Source organism: Corylus avellana, chromosome ca6 (genome assembly GCF_901000735.1).
Source record: "Corylus avellana chromosome ca6, CavTom2PMs-1.0".
Lineage (NCBI taxonomy): Eukaryota > Viridiplantae > Streptophyta > Magnoliopsida > Fagales > Betulaceae > Corylus > Corylus avellana.
In genome coordinates this window covers 27,067,806-27,083,619 of record NC_081546.1, presented here as the reverse complement: position 1 = coordinate 27,083,619, position 15,814 = coordinate 27,067,806, and the positions used below count along the sequence as shown (strand labels likewise).

At 33.7% G+C, this 15,814-nt stretch overlaps 1 protein-coding gene across 1 annotated transcript; it reads left to right on the top strand.

Annotated features, from left to right (window-relative positions):
* Positions 1-79: 79 nt before the first annotated feature.
* LOC132185500 (disease resistance protein Roq1-like) lies at positions 80-14,991 on the top strand. The gene is made up of 9 exons (XM_059599266.1): positions 80-1,078; positions 4,555-4,809; positions 4,902-5,407; positions 6,282-7,377; positions 11,138-11,410; positions 11,495-12,829; positions 12,914-13,641; positions 14,621-14,707; positions 14,840-14,991. The coding sequence occupies exons 1-7, from the start codon at positions 80-82 to the stop codon at positions 13,472-13,474; spliced, it is 5,025 nt and encodes a 1,674-aa protein (XP_059455249.1). The 3' UTR covers positions 13,475-13,641; positions 14,621-14,707; positions 14,840-14,991.
* Positions 14,992-15,814: the final 823 nt, after the last annotated feature.

Below are 15,814 nucleotides of genomic sequence, written 5' to 3'. Positions count from 1 at the left end.
TGTTGAAGATATCTCAGTACGGTTATGTTCTCTACATTTGAATGTTTCTGAGCATCCAGTTGGACTAGAGTCTCGTCTAATGGACATTAATTTGCATTTAAATCTTGAGATGAATGACACACGCATGATAGGAATATTTGGAATCGGTGGAATTGGTAAGACCACTCTTGCCAAAGCGGTTTATAACTCGATTGCTCTTCAGTTTCAAAGTAGCTGTTTTCTTTCCAACATTAGGGAGATTTCAAGTCAACCAAATGGTCTGGTCAGATTGCAAGAGCAGCTTCTTTGTGATACCCTAGAACATTCAAGTGTAAAAGTTGGAAGTGTTGAGTCTGTTGACCAAGGGATCAATTGGATAAAGCAAAGACTTTCCTCTAAAAGGGTTCTTTTAATTCTTGATGATGTGGATAAGTTGTTTCAGTTAGAAGCATTAGCTGGAGAATGCTATTGGTTTGGTTTAGGAAGTAGAATCATCATAACAACAAGAGATGAACATTTACTTAATGTGCACAGAGTTGAATTAAATTACCAAGTGAATGAGTTGGATTACAATGAAGCTCTTCAGCTCTTTTGTTGGCATGCATTCAAGAGTGACAAGCCTCATGATGATTATGTGGAAGTTGCAGAATATGCAGTACATTATAGTGGAGGATTGCCACTAGCTTTAGAAGTGTTAGGCTCATATTTATATGGTCAAGATATAGTTTATTGGAAAAGCCAATTGGACATGTACAAAAGAAATCTTAATGTTGATATTCTACGCACACTAAGAATTAGTTTTGATGGCCTAGAGGAGGCTGAGAAGAATATTTTCCTTGACATTGCATGTTTCTTCAATGGAGAGAATGTAGAATATGTTGAAAAAATACTAAATGGTTGTGGTTTTTTCGCAAATTTTGGCATCGAAGTGCTAATGGAGAAATGTCTCATAACTGAGTCTTGTGGATCGTTGGTGATGCATAACTTATTGCAAGAAATGGGTAGAGAAATTGTTCGACAAGAATCACCAAATGAACCTGGCAAGCGCTCTAGATTGTGGTTTCATGAAGATGTTCGTCGTGTCCTAGAAGAAAACACGGTAAGAATTATGTTAAAAATCAATTTTAGATTTACATTTATTTATTTTTCATGAATGAGTTAAGCTGCTAGAAACATATTGATTTGTTGCATAAAAAAAGGCCAAAAAGTTACGCATTTGGATACATACATGTTACAGAAAATAATCGAATAAGTAGAATTAATTTAATTTCAGAGGAAAATTGCGGCCATCGATTTCTCTATTCTAACTTGGGGAGCTAGAGATTCCCCAATTTTCTCTACTAATTAAGTATATAGAAACGACTTCTTCCATGGCCTTCCAAGGAGTTAGAGATTCCCCAATTTTCACTACCAAGTATATATAATCTGATTTGCTGCATCTCCTTCATGACCCTGTAGCGTGATGTGCTGCAAGCCTGCATGATGTGCTCGACGCCCATCCTTACTTAATTGCTGTTAGAGCTGATGTGGAAAATCACACCGTTAACACACTTGAAGTATTTGTCACATTTAAAAATGTTAGGAAAGTGACTTAAAAGTGATTTTAACTTTGTTTACTAGTTTTTTTGTTCTAGAATTGAACTCATTCTGTTATTTTGTTTTAGATAATATAATTTGCCTAAATATTCATCTCCTAATTTCGGACTAGATAGCAGAATGTTAAGGGGGTGCAGGGGAGGGGAGGTTTTGTTTTTATGTTTTCGGGTCTTTTTTGTTTTGTTTGTTTGTTTTTGTTTTTTTCAGATAACTATATAAATTCAGTCAATTGGAAACTCCATTTTAGTATAAGATATTATAAGCTTTTTGATTTAAGGGCAAAATTACTGATATTTATGATTTTTTTTTTTGGAATTGGATCCCATGAAAATAATACTTAAATTAGAGGCATGTACTATGATAGTAAAAGATTTCTTCTTTGCAAAGTTTTTTTATTTTTTATTTTTTTAATATGTCCACACAAGAAGAGGGAGATAGAGATTCGAATTAGTAATTTTCGCTTCATAAAGCGTGGTTTTCGGCCAATTGAATTATTCCTTAGGGACCTTTGCAAAGTTTATTGGAGAACGCAAGAAATAAATCCCACCTTGTGCAAAAAAAAAAAAAAACAAAAAAATTGACATATTTGGTAAACATTTCAAAAATAGTTGTTGGTTTTAGGTTTTGAAAAGTGTTTTAAAAAAGTAAAAATAGAGAAATACTGTCTAATAAGGTGCGCCGATAAAAATTATTTCCTTGAAAATGAAAAATATTTATAAGAAACAAAAATGAGAAGAGTTTTCAAAACTTGACAGAATAAAATAAAATAAAATAAATTGTTGGAGGTTAGCTTGCAGCGGCTCCCATCCACTGGGAGGTTTGTCTCCCTGCTCTCACGGTCTCACCCGTCTCAACCTTCGCTTGGGTCTTTATTCACCTTCGATGAAGGGGTGGCCTCCACCCATAGAGGCTGTCTTCACTTTCTTTTTATTTTTTATTTATTTTTCTTAAATAACAAGACTAGCCTTCACACCTGAAATTGTGTGCATGTATTTTCGAAACCTTCTTATACAAAGGTTAGGATGTTTTCTAAAAGGAGTTATGTATTTTAGTTTTCAAAAATGTTTTGTGATTTGTTTCAAAAAAGTGTTTTAATGATCATGGGATTGCGTCTGAAACTGGTTTAGTAATTATTGTCTAAAAATTGTTTTTCAATGTTTGAAAAGTGAAAAGAACTTTGAAATTTTTTTGCCAAACAGGCACAATTGTTTTTTTTTTTTTGTTTGAGAAAAAAGATACTTTTGTAAAAATTCATTATATAATTAAATGCTAATTAACAATAAAATTAGTAGCGGAATGAATAATTATATAAATACCTCCAGCCATGCTTTACTCATGCTAATAATTAAACTACCATACTGTGCCCAAAACCCCATTCCGTCAATCAAAGTCGTTAACTCAGCCGGTTAACCTGTCACTTTGTCCCCATGAATTGCATCGCATTGTCACTTTGACTATTTGAGTTAACGGCTTTGACAGAAGGGGGTTTTGGGCACAAAATGTTAGTTAATGGGGGCAAAGTAGCACAGTTGGTAGTTCATGTGAGAAAAGTGCCAAAGCGTTATAGTTTATGAGAGCAAAAGGTAGTTTTCCCTATAAATTAAATTTTAAGTGTTTTTCTATTTTAATATATTTATATTTTTTGTTTTAATTTTAATTTTAATTTTTTTGAAACTGGTATTGATACATTAATAATATATATTTTTTATAAATTTGTTTAATTTTAAGGGTATTATATGTAATTTTTGTATATAAAGTTAGGGTATTTGGGTTATTTCGAGTTTTTTAACGTGGTTGACTGACGGAATGGGGGGTTTGGGAAGAAAATGGTAGTCTACTGGGGTCGGGCAGTAAGGTTGGCAGTTCATGGGGGGATATTGACATAGCGTCGTAGTTCATGGGGGAAAAATGTAATTACCCTTGATTGACCGTTATGGAATGACAAAGTTTTAAAAATTTGATTGTTGGAGAAAGAATAAGAAAGAGTAGAGAAATAATATTTAAATGAAATAGTGAAAGTTGATAGTTAAAATGCTGAACTAGATGTAGGTGCTTTGAAAAATTAGAAAAATGGGTAACTAAAATAGAACAAAAGTGATCCTTTAGCTAAAATTTATCTGAATATTTGCTGAGACGGATACAAATGATCTTAGGACATTCCAATGATAACAAATAACTCATTTTGAGAATCTATAAAAAGCAATATACAAAGGCAAACAGATGTAGTAAAAATTCGTTTCTTTTTGACAAAGTAAAGAACATAAACACATATAATATGAAGACGAGAATTATAGGATATGTTTATTAATATGTTTTGAGGTATTTTTTTTTTTTTTTTTTTAATGGTGTTTTGATGGAACATAAATGTAAAAACTATTTTCAGAAGTGTTTTTTGGTGGAATCTTCATTTGAAAGAATGTTTTCTACACTGTATACCTAATTATTTTGAGAAACCAAAATATATGTAAAGCTCTGTTTTTTGTTTAAAAAAAATTAAAATTAAAAGGGAAAAATGGTAGTAAAGCTTTGTTTTTTAAAAAATAAAAAAATTAAAGGGAAAAATGGTAGGGGTGGCAGAGCGGCCACCCCAACCAGATGTGGGCGGCTGCACGACTACATGGGTACAATTACATGGGTGGTAGCATGGCCATTTCGACCACAACACCTTCTTCCACTAAGGTTGGCAACATGAACACCTTTCTTTTTCTGAAAAAAAAAAAAGAAAAAATTTCTTAAATAATAAGTTATCTTTGAGCTCTCCAAAAGTTAAGTACATGTTTTGTCAAAATATTTTCCTTCAAATAGTGAATAATACGAATTAATAAAAGGATTGTGTTTTGATGAGTGTTCTATGCTTTTAAGTTTGTTAATGTATTTCTTGAGAACATAAGACAACAAAAATTAACAAAAATTGGCATGGTTCTTGCAAGTTTATGTTACGATTTTGTTGGTACACTTGGTTTTACATTGTCTTGCTAGGGAACACACAAAGTTGAGGGCATATTGATAGATTTGCCTGAAGCAGACTTGATACATCTAGATTCCAGCGCTTTCAAGAAGATGAGAAGGCTCAGATTGTTGATAAACCGTAATGCACGCTTTTCTAAAAAGCCTAATTTTCTCCCTGAGGAGTTAAGATTGCTTGATTGGCCTGAAGATCCTGGAGAATTTTTGCCATACAATTTTATTAGAAATAAACTTGTTATAAGAACGCCTAGATTGGGGGTATTTGAGGTACAGTTATTGTTTCCAGTATTTCTTTGTTTATATTCGGTTGTAAACTTTCTTTGAACTAATTCATTTCCTCTTTTTCTTGACATACATAGAGAATGACTTCTTCCATGACCTTCCAAGTAGCATATCCCTCTTCTTCTTCTTCCACCCGTAGATGGAAGTACGATATATTCTTGAGTTTTAAAGGTGAAAGTACTTGCCACGATTTTATTTCCCACCTATACCAGGCTTTGTATCAAAAGGGAATCAACACCTTCATCGATGATAAGCTTAAAAGTGGAGAGGGAATTTCTCCAGTACTTCCTAAAACTATTGAAGAGTCAAGGATTTCAATTATTGTATTCTCTCAAACTTATGCATCATCTAGGTGGTGCTTAGAAGAGCTATTGAAGATCTTTGAGTGTAAAGAAACAAAGGGACAAATTGTTTTACTAGTGTTTTACAAGGTGGACCCATTAGATGTACAAAAAAAGAACAATTTTGAAAAAACATTGGTTAAACATCAAGAAAGGTTCAAGGATGACATGAAAGTGCAGCGGTGGATGGAAGCCCTAACAAAAGTGGCCAGTTTTTTGGGGGGACATTTAGAGAATTACAGGTATTTCTTATCAATCTTGTGCATTCATTGTAGATTTTTTTTTCCCGATTCCAATTACATACATACATATATCTATGGGTGCGTGAGTCTGTGGGTATATATATATTCTGAGATCTCGAAATAGAGGATGTGAAGCTAAAGAGAAATTTGGTAGTGAAACTAACATAAATCCTGAGATAAGTTTTCTCTTTGTTCTCCATCTCCATCCTCAACCTTAAACTTAAACCACCTTTCTTTCTGCAACGTCTTATTTTTTTGTTTTTCCTTCTTTCTCTTAATGTTTTGTGCGTTTTTGTTGAAAAATAATTCCACATTGTCTGTGGACAAAACCTTAGGCATATTTATAAATATGAGCAACCCTCTCTTATATAACCAGGTTTATGAGATGAGTTAGATCCACAAATTTTTTCATGGTACCAGAGCTTACCATAGGACAAATGGAGCCAATACTACTTATTCCGTGACAAGGACCAGGAAAAATACTTGTCTGTACGTGTGGGAGGGTGTTGAAGAATAATCCTACATTGCTTGTGGACAAGACCTTGGGCATGTTTACAAAAATGGGCAACCTTCCCCTATAAAACCGGTTTTATAAGATGAGTTAATATGATACAAACATTTTTGTGTGAAATGCAAAAGATATTCTTGATTAGTTTAACAAGCGAAAATCAAATTTGAGGATAGTGTAACTAAAAATGTTGAAAAGTTAAACAGTACATATGAAGTTTGAAAAATATGAGTCAAGTGCGGGGTTGCATGTAGGCAAACAAGAGCAAAAATTGTATCTTTGTAGACCCTCATTGTCATGTTTCTATATTTTTTTCGTATGAAAAGTTCAACTTATTAAATGTTTCTAATCTTTTGTATTTTGTAGGAATGAAGCTGAGTTTATTGACAAAATCGTTCAGAATGTCTCCAAAATTGTAAATTACACAGGCTTGCACGTTGCCAAGTATCCAGTTGGAATAGAGTCTCGTGCACAAGAGATCAATTCACTTTTAAGTATTGAGATGAATGATATACGAATGGTAGGGATCTTAGGAGCAGGTGGAGTTGGTAAGACAACTATTGCCAAAGCTATTTACAACTCGATTGCTTCTCACTTTGAAGGTAGTTGTTTTCTTGAAAACATTAGAGAAACTTCTTGTAGAAAGGATGGTTTGATCCATTTGCAGAATGAACTTTTTTCTATGATACTAGGAGGTTTAGGTCTAATGGTTGACAATGTTGATCAAGGAATTACTTTGATAGAGCAGAGACTTTGCAGTTTAAGGGTACTTATAGTTCTTGATGATGTGGATCAGTCAATCCAATTAGAAATGCTAGTTGGAAAAGGTGATTGCTTTGGTTTAGGAAGTAGAATCATTATAGCAACAAGAGACAAACATTTACTTACTGCACACGGAGTTGATTTAACATACCAAGTGAATGAGTTGGATGACAATGAAGCTCTTCAGCTCTTTAGTAGGCATGCCTTTAATAGCGACAAACCTAATAATGGTTATATGGAAGTCACAGAAGACGCATTACGTTATAGCGGAGGATTGCCACTAGCTTTAATGGTGTTAGGGTCGGCCCTACATGGTAAAGATCTACTTTATTGGAAAAGTCAATTGGACAAGCTCAAAAGAATTCTAAACATTGATATTCAACGCACACTTAGAATTAGTTATGATGGATTGGATGAAAATGCGAAGAATATTTTCCTTCACATTGCGTGTTTCTTCAAAGGAGAGAATGTAGAATATGTCACAAACATATTAGATAGTTGTGGTTTTCGTTCATATAGTGGCATCGAAGAGCTAAAGGATAAGTGTCTCATAACTCAGTCTTGCGGATCATTGGTAATGCATGACTTGTTCCAAGAAATGGGTAGAGAAATTGTTCGAAAAGAATCACCAAACGAACCTGGCAAGCGCAGTAGACTATGGTTTCATGAAGATGTTCTAAATGTCTTACAAGAAAATACGGTAAGAATTATTTTAAGAATCCCTTTTAATTTTTTACATGCGATTCTTTTTCATGAGTTAAGCTACAAGAAAAATATAATTTTTTTTTTTGCTTAGACATTAGGCTGAAAAGATGCATGTAAATATATGTATGTGGATACATATATTTTACAGAAAAGAATTTAATGAGTAGAATGAATTTAAGTTTAAAAGAAAAATGGGACATCAATTTTCGGGGGTTGTGTGTACACACGAACATGTATATATGTTAGTTGAAGGGTAGTTGGAAGAAAAGAATTAGGGGTCGGTAATAATTTTTGTGGTTTTTTTTTTTAAGGGAACTTCCATTAGTTCATTTAAACATCAAGGAGCAAATTGCTCAACAATTACAATATATCTAATGAAAATCTTTCATCCAAACACGTTCCAAAGATAGATTGGTTGCTGCCTTCGCTAAACAGTGGACGACAAAATTTGCTACCCTTTTTATGTGTCCCACCAACCATGACTGGAAGCTGTTATGCTTAGCCTTGGCATCATCAATGAGTTTCCCATACCGACTCCCACATCGTCCTTCCTTTTGCCAAGCGTGTACTATTTCTAAAGCATCTCTTTCCACAAAAACATTGAGAAACCCCATGTCTTTACTGAATTGCACAACTTTCCAGGCTGCAAAAGCTTCGGCTACTGCTATGTCAAAAATGGGGTTTCTCAATGTTTTTGTGGAAAGACGACAGTACCTTCCCTTGGCCGGTTTTGATTGCAGGAGACCACGAAGGTTTGCAATAGCCCACGCTACCTTCCCAATAGCCACGGAGGAGCGCATAGACGACAGTACCTTCCCTTCGTGGTCTCTTGCAATCAAACCCGCCCCCATCTTCTTTTGTGAAATGTTGATCGTCACGTCTTAATTTACCTTTATCATACCAACCGGTGGTCCTCTCCATTTTGGTGATTCTTCTTGCTATTGTTCCCATCAGTTCGAAATCTTCGTCATCAAATCTCTCCATCCAGCCTTCTAAAATGTGGAAGAAATTATTTTCTTCATTCGAGCACTTCTGAATTCTTTTACCATTCCGCCCAATCCCATGTATCTACGGAAGGTCACAGCAGTAAGATGTGGCTAGTGGTCTCCGCTTCCAAACTGCAAAATAGGACAAAATGTGTCCGACACAATTCGTCTTTTGTAAAGATTTTCCTTGGTATGGAGCAAATTATTGCATGCTTTCCAAAGAAACATCTGTACCACTCCTGGTACGTACCATTTATCCTCTAGATCCTCTTCCACGTATTACTATATGGATGAGAATTTCAACTTCCCCTTCTACCCTGCATGGTCCTTTCATTTTCAAGATGATATGCAGTGTTTATCGAAAATTCACGGTTTGACTTACCCATCCAAACTAATTTGTCTTCTTGTCATTTGGGACTTGGTGCCAAACTACAAATGATTACAACCTCCTCTTCAGTAAAAATTTCTGTTATTAAATGTACTAGTCATTTGTACATGGTCCTATCGAAGATAACATTGGATCCTTCTTACTTACACTGTTGACTTTTGTGCTTGTGCAGTACGTTTGTTATATAGTTTTCTCTTTTACTTTCTACAAGCGTTTGACGTTATTCCTTATCTTATGTTGCACAAATTTGATGGTCCTGATTTTTTTTTTTCTCATGTTCTTTTTTAATGACAAAGAAATTTGAATTCAATTAACCTTTCACATTTAAAAACTGATCATTTTAATACTTAGTGTTAGTTTTTTATATATATGTTGTGGAAGTTTACTTCTTATTGCCTTAAGGTGGTTGTAAATTTCTCTTGAATACGAGAAAATAATAGATTAAATTTAAGGATTTTAGAAGTGTTTGGTATAATTTTTAAATAGTTTTTTAGTGTGAGTTCTATTGGAAGAAATGGTTTACAAATCCAACGTGAAATTTTGAGAAATATATAGTCTATGCTTATTTTGCAAGCTATTTAAAAGCCACATTTATACATCAAGTTGAGTTTGATGACAACTATGATTTTCACAGTTACAAAAGTAAGAACAATTCAATTATTTGATTGTGAGAATAATGTATAGATTTTTTTTTTTTTTTTTTTTTTTTTTCTGTGGAAAGAACTCTCTGATACTAATTTCTTTGAGCAAATTCTGAAATTCAAGTTAGGAACTTCTATTTTGAGTCCTTTATAATTTAAATTTTTATTTTTACTATGTTAATATTTAAGCTTTGAGAAAAGTTAATTATCTTGAAAATTTCTATATTGAAGCTAAGCCACTCTCAATAATAAGTTATTCATGTTAAAATAACTAGTAATAGGAATTTGATGAATAATATTACAAAATAGTTGAATAAATGGAATACTTTTAATTACAAAATACTTTTAGTCGTCATTGGCATCTGCTTTTATTTCAAATATAGGCTGTTACGAGCCTGAGAAACAGACCGCCTAACAGGATGATTCCTGCATGACCTACCTATGTTTACCGTAAAGTAGAGATGACCCCAAACCTCGCAACACTTTGTTCGGTAAACACCATTCCACTCTTAATTCATATTATGGTGAAAAAAACAAAAGAGAGTAATTATGATTAGTATATAAAATTGAAAAAAGTGGCATTGAAAAGTGAAAAAATATTGTTTTGTAGTGATTTTTTTATTTGAATAGTAGTAAAAAAGTAAATGATGTGAAATAAAAAAGTGAGAATATTTTGATGTTGATTTTTTTGAAAAAAAAAATGAAAATAGTGTTTAGAGGTGAGAGGGTGTTTAACAAACACCCTCTGACAGGGTGTTTACTGGAATATTTTCTGTGCCATATAAGGCAATACCTTACAACTCCAAATATCCCTTTGACTTCTAATATGGAAATAAGGACTATGACAGGTACAAGGAAGGAAATAACTATTACATGGAAATAAATTATTGTGGAAACTAGGCAGAGACTAATTAATTGATAGACCTTAATAGACTTGGGGCTAGGATTGTAACATAGGCTCTGTTTTTGTAAGTATCTTGCCTTTACTTTTGTGAACAAATAAGAGAAACATGTATATATATATAAATAAGAAAACTTAAGTGTGAGAATGTGATGATTACTTACTTTTGACATTTCAATAATAACAATTAACCCATTTTGAGAATCTAAAAAATAAAAGCAATATACAGAGGCAAACAAAAGGAGTATAAATTTGTTTCTTTTTTAAGATGTTTTTTGTTTTGTTTTGAAAATATGTTTTGATGTGACATAAATATGAAAACTATTTTTAGAAGTCCTTTTTGGTTTGTTTTGAGAAACCTTTTTTTTTTTTTTTTTTTTTTTCCAGTGTACACCTGCTTATTTTGAGAAACTCAAACAAATGTTAAAGTCTATTTTTTTTTTTTTTAAAAAATTAATTTAAAAAATTAAAAAGTGGAAAAAAGGTGGGGGTGGCAGCGTGGCCACCCTGACAAGATTTGGGTGTTCGTACAACCATCCTGACCACCACACCTTCCACTTAGGTTGGCCACATGAACATCCTATTTTTTTTAAAAAAAAATTATTTTTTAAAATTTTTAAATTTTAAGTTATCTAACCTATGCAAAAGTTAAGCACATGTCCTGTCAAAATATTCCTTCAACAAGTGAATAATAAGTGTTTTGTGTTTTGTGCTTTTTAGTTTGTCTGTTAATGTGTTTCTTGAGAACATACAACAAAAAATTTAGTAAAATGGTCATAGTTCTTGTACGTTTATGTTATGATTTTGCTAGTACACTTAGTTTTACGTTGTTTTGCTAGGAAACAAACAATGTTGAGGGCATATTGATAGATTTGCCTGAAGCAGACTTAATACACTTCAGTTCCAAAGCGTTCATGAAGATGAAAAGGCTCCAATTGTTAATTTGCCGCAATGCACGCTTTTTTGAAGAGCTTAATTTTCTCCCTAATGAGTTAAGGTTGCTTTATTGGCCTGAATATCCTGGAGAATTTTTGCCATCCAATTTTAGTGGAAAGAACCTTGTTATTTTAAGAATGCCTCATAGTCACCTCAAGGGAATAGAGGGAGTTGAGGTAATTATTGTTTTTAATATTTCTTTGTTTAAATTTTGATGTAAACTTCTTTCAAACTAATTTATTTCCTCTCTTTTTTGACAGAATTTTCAAAATTTGACTATGATGAATTTCACTGGTTGTGAATTCCTACAAAAAGTTCCAGACATTTCGAGGATCTCAAATTTAGAGACATTGATTCTTGATGGTTGTGTACGGTTAGTTGAGGTTCATCGTTCTATTGGATTCCTTGATAAGCTCGTCAATTTGAGTCTTGAAAATTGTATTAATCTTAGGAGTTTTCCGAGAAGCCTCAAGTTGAGGTCTCTAGAATCTCTTGTCCTTTGTGGTTGCTCAAGACTTGAGAACTTTCCTAAAATTGAGTGTCAAATGAAATGTTTAGAGCACATCGACTTTCAATATACTGGTATAGAGAAACTGCCTTCATCCATTCGGTACCTTGTTGGGGTTAAAAAATTAAATCTAGCTGGTTGCACAAACCTTGTAAGTCTTCCAGATAACATTTCTCAGTTGCAACATTTAGAGCGTCTCAATCTCAAGGGTTGTACTGGTATAAAAAGACTCCCTTCATCCATTGGGTACCTTGTTAGGGTTAAAACATTAGATCTAAGTGGTTGCACTAACCTTACAAAACTCCCAAATAGCATTTATCAGTTGCAAGAGTTAGAGCAATTTGATCTCAAGGGCTGTTCAAAAGTTGTTAACTTTCCAAATAACAGACAATCCAGGCCTTCTATTACATCCACACAAGAATCTGAAATTTCATATGGAGCAGAATTTGTCCAATTGTTCAACGATCCTAATTATGGTTGTTCCTCGACAACATTTCCAAAACTTCAACGGTTGGATCTTAGAAATTGTGCTCTATCAGAATCAAATTTTTTTAGGACATTTGATTGTGGCTCCGTGTTGAACCGCTTAGATCTATCAGGGAGTGATATTGTTACCCTTCCTTCATGCATTAGAAGATTTGTTGGATTGAAGTTCCTGTATTTGAATGAATGCAAGCAACTTCAGAAAATTCTAGGGCTTCCACCAAATTTAGTAGAAGTGTCTGCTAGTGGGTGTGTGTCATTGGCAATACTCTTAGATGAACCTAGAAAATCTGTTGAAACAGAATCAAAAGATTGCCCTAGCAGTTTGGAATATCTAGATCTGTCAAGTAGCGCTATTGTTAGCCTTCCTACATGGTTCAACAGATTTGTTGGATTGAGACGCCTTACCTTGGAAGATTGCAAGCACCTTCGAGAAATTTCAGAACTTCCACCAAAAATAAGAGAAGTATATGCCCATGGATGCACGTCATTGGAAAGATGTCAATTTAATATATACCCAACACTTGGATGGATTGACTTGTCCGATTGTCATGAACTGCATGAAAATATGTGGAATGATCTGCAAATTTATTTATCAAGTGAGGTACGTCTTTAACATATATACTTGTTAGTGTGTGCCTTAATTTGTAGGTTTTATCACTGAAAATTTGTCATATTTGTGTAACAGGGACATCTTGAGGACCATAAATTTGTCTGTATGTTTCCAGGAAATAAGATTCCAAATTGTTTTAGCTATTGTAGATATGTTTCAAATAGCAATTCATATGAAATAGATATTGATGAGCCTGCAGATTTGGATGGGGAAATCAAAGGAATTGTTTTCATTGCTGTTATTGGAACAAATGCAGACATCCCTTATGACCATGATGAAATAATAGAGGGTGGACAAGATGAAGATGCTTATGGAATTGTCTTTGAAGTCATCAGTGATGGTGTAAAAATGTATTCTTTCGTGGAGGAAGATATCCCTGGACAATTTCACTCAGATCATGTATGGTTGCATTACAATGTTCCAACTTTTAAGATAGAGGGGGATAATCTTCGAGCTAAATTTAAGGTAAGGTCAGCGTCAATGTTCTTTAAAAGTTGCGGATTTCATCTGGTACGTGGGCAGGAAGAGAAAGCAGTAGATTTAAGGAACGATGATGATGACGGCAACTTGGAATCCAATCAAAGCCCCTGGCTTTGGAGGTTAATCCAGCATTTGCTTATTGATCGGCGCACTTAATTATGGATCAAATTTTCATAATTTGGAATTGGAGATGATCATGCCATTTTTCGGATCTTTTGGTACAATTGACAAATGGGGTTCCGTACTCGAATGCTCGGGACATATTCAGAATTTGACCATGAGCAAGTTTGTGCAGGGCAGTCAACTATTTAGGTTCTTGTAATGTAAGTGTTTCACCTTACCTTTTTTTTTTTTTTAAAAAATAATAATAATAATAATGTAATTGTTTCACCGATTTGGACGTAGGGGTCCATTTGAAATTGTGATTTCAATAAGTGCGATTTTAAAAATTGCGTTTTAAAAATTATATTTTTGAAATTGCTACTTTTTAAAATCGCAAAGGCGTTTGGTAAAACATATTAAAAAGTAATTTTTTTATCAAATTTTTGTTATGCGAAATCGTGATTTTGGTTTAAATTTGTATTTTTTCAAATAAGCACATCCTGCCTGCCAATAGAAATGCAGTTTTTTTTTTTTTTTTTTTTTTTTTTCTTTTCATATTTTAGATTAAGTGCTTTTTAATTGCAATGCCAAACGCCTTAAGTTTTGCAATATTTTTTAAAAACGTAGAATATTTTTGCAAAATCCCAATCCCAAACGCACCCTTATATGTTGAAATTAAGGCGTGGATTACGAGTGAATTTTTGGCTTCAAGGGAGGGAAAGATCCAAAGCCAATTTTATTACCCCTGGAAATTACTGTTGGGTCATGGATCAACCCATTAATATATTCAACAGTCCTCAGGCCCAATTTGAGGATGTCCAAGCCCAAGACCTGGACCCGAGACTCATGAATCCAAGACCCACGTGTCCGAGATAGTAAAATCCGAGACCCTCTTAACCGAGACCGTAAAGTCCGAGACTAACTGAGGACATATGGGTCTCGGTAAAGGGAATAACTCCGATATGCTGAAAGATATTGCTGTTAATAAATATTTATTAGGATACCATATCTATTTACAATCTAGATATATATCCATGAAGATACGCCATTTGACATCTAAGATCATAAAGGCGATCAAGTCCCACTCGGATGCTCTAACTTAGCACGGCCCAAAAGCTATAATGCTGATCCCCTGATCTCAGACCACTAAAATCACAGAACAACTAACAAACAAGATCTTTCATTTAAATGTTTGTTCAGCTAATATCAAGGGATAAGATTCCTGAACGTGTGGGAAATCAAATTCTCTCCCTGCCTATAAATACAAGTCATCTTATTAAAGCAAAGGTAATCGCAACTCTTGCTATCTATGCTTTGCGGTTAATATCTTTGCTCTTTCCCATTCTGACTTAGGCATTGGAGTGTCCCTGCCGGCTCACCTCCGGTCTCTTCGATCCTTCTTTCTTTTTTGCTGTGCAGTCGACATCCGTGTGTTGGTCAACTCGAAGATCGGCAGGCGTGCTACGTCATCTTCAAGAAAATTGTGCATCAACAATTACTATTGCTTTATTTTTAGGGTCTTGTTCGTGCTTTTATAGTTTTTTACTTTATGATTTTTGTGGCATAAATTCATCAACAATAGGAAACAATACTTGAGGAATTGCATGATATTATTTTGCTTCGGGTCTGTGTGTTTTGCCGGATTTGCGAAATCTGGCAGTCAAGTAACATGAAGCAACTTCCACTTCAGATGTCATGTTGGTGGTGTTACTGTTCATAGCCTCCCTTTTATAAACTTTGCTAAAATTATTCTTTTTCTTCAAGGTTTATTCAGGTTTTTCATTTTTCTGCATATTTGCTTCTTTATTTTTCTGTATTTATTTCTATTTTTCTTTTAAATCAAGCAACAATTGATTTTTTTTTTCCTTTATTTTTTTTTTTTCAATTTTTATTTTTAGTTTTTGAATTTATAAGGATAATTTTGTCTTATTGAAAAATTTTTAGGTCAATTTTTTTTTTTTTTGTTGGCCTTGGTGGGGACATTGACATTGTTTTTGTAGTTTAAGGGGACATTAGTTTGGGCCAAGGAACATTGAAAATGAGCTAATAATTTGAGGGGGTTACGTGTACTTTTTTTTTTTTTTTTTTTGGCATCTATCGCAATTAACCAACTAATTTCATAATCATTTACATTTGTTATAGAAAGCACAATTACTAAGCCAAGAAAGACTGTTTCTTCGGTGGCCATAACTACAAAATGGCATGGTGGAATGCTCTTCGATAGCCATGACAACAGAATGGCATGGGAGTCTAGACCATCAGATGGTTTAGTTTCTAAAATATTGAAGCAAACGAAAGAGGTATGATCTATGGATTTTTTTTAGCACTAGATTTGCTCACTCATGCATAGCTAGAGGGAGACATTCTGCAATGAAATACAAAAAAACTTGGTGA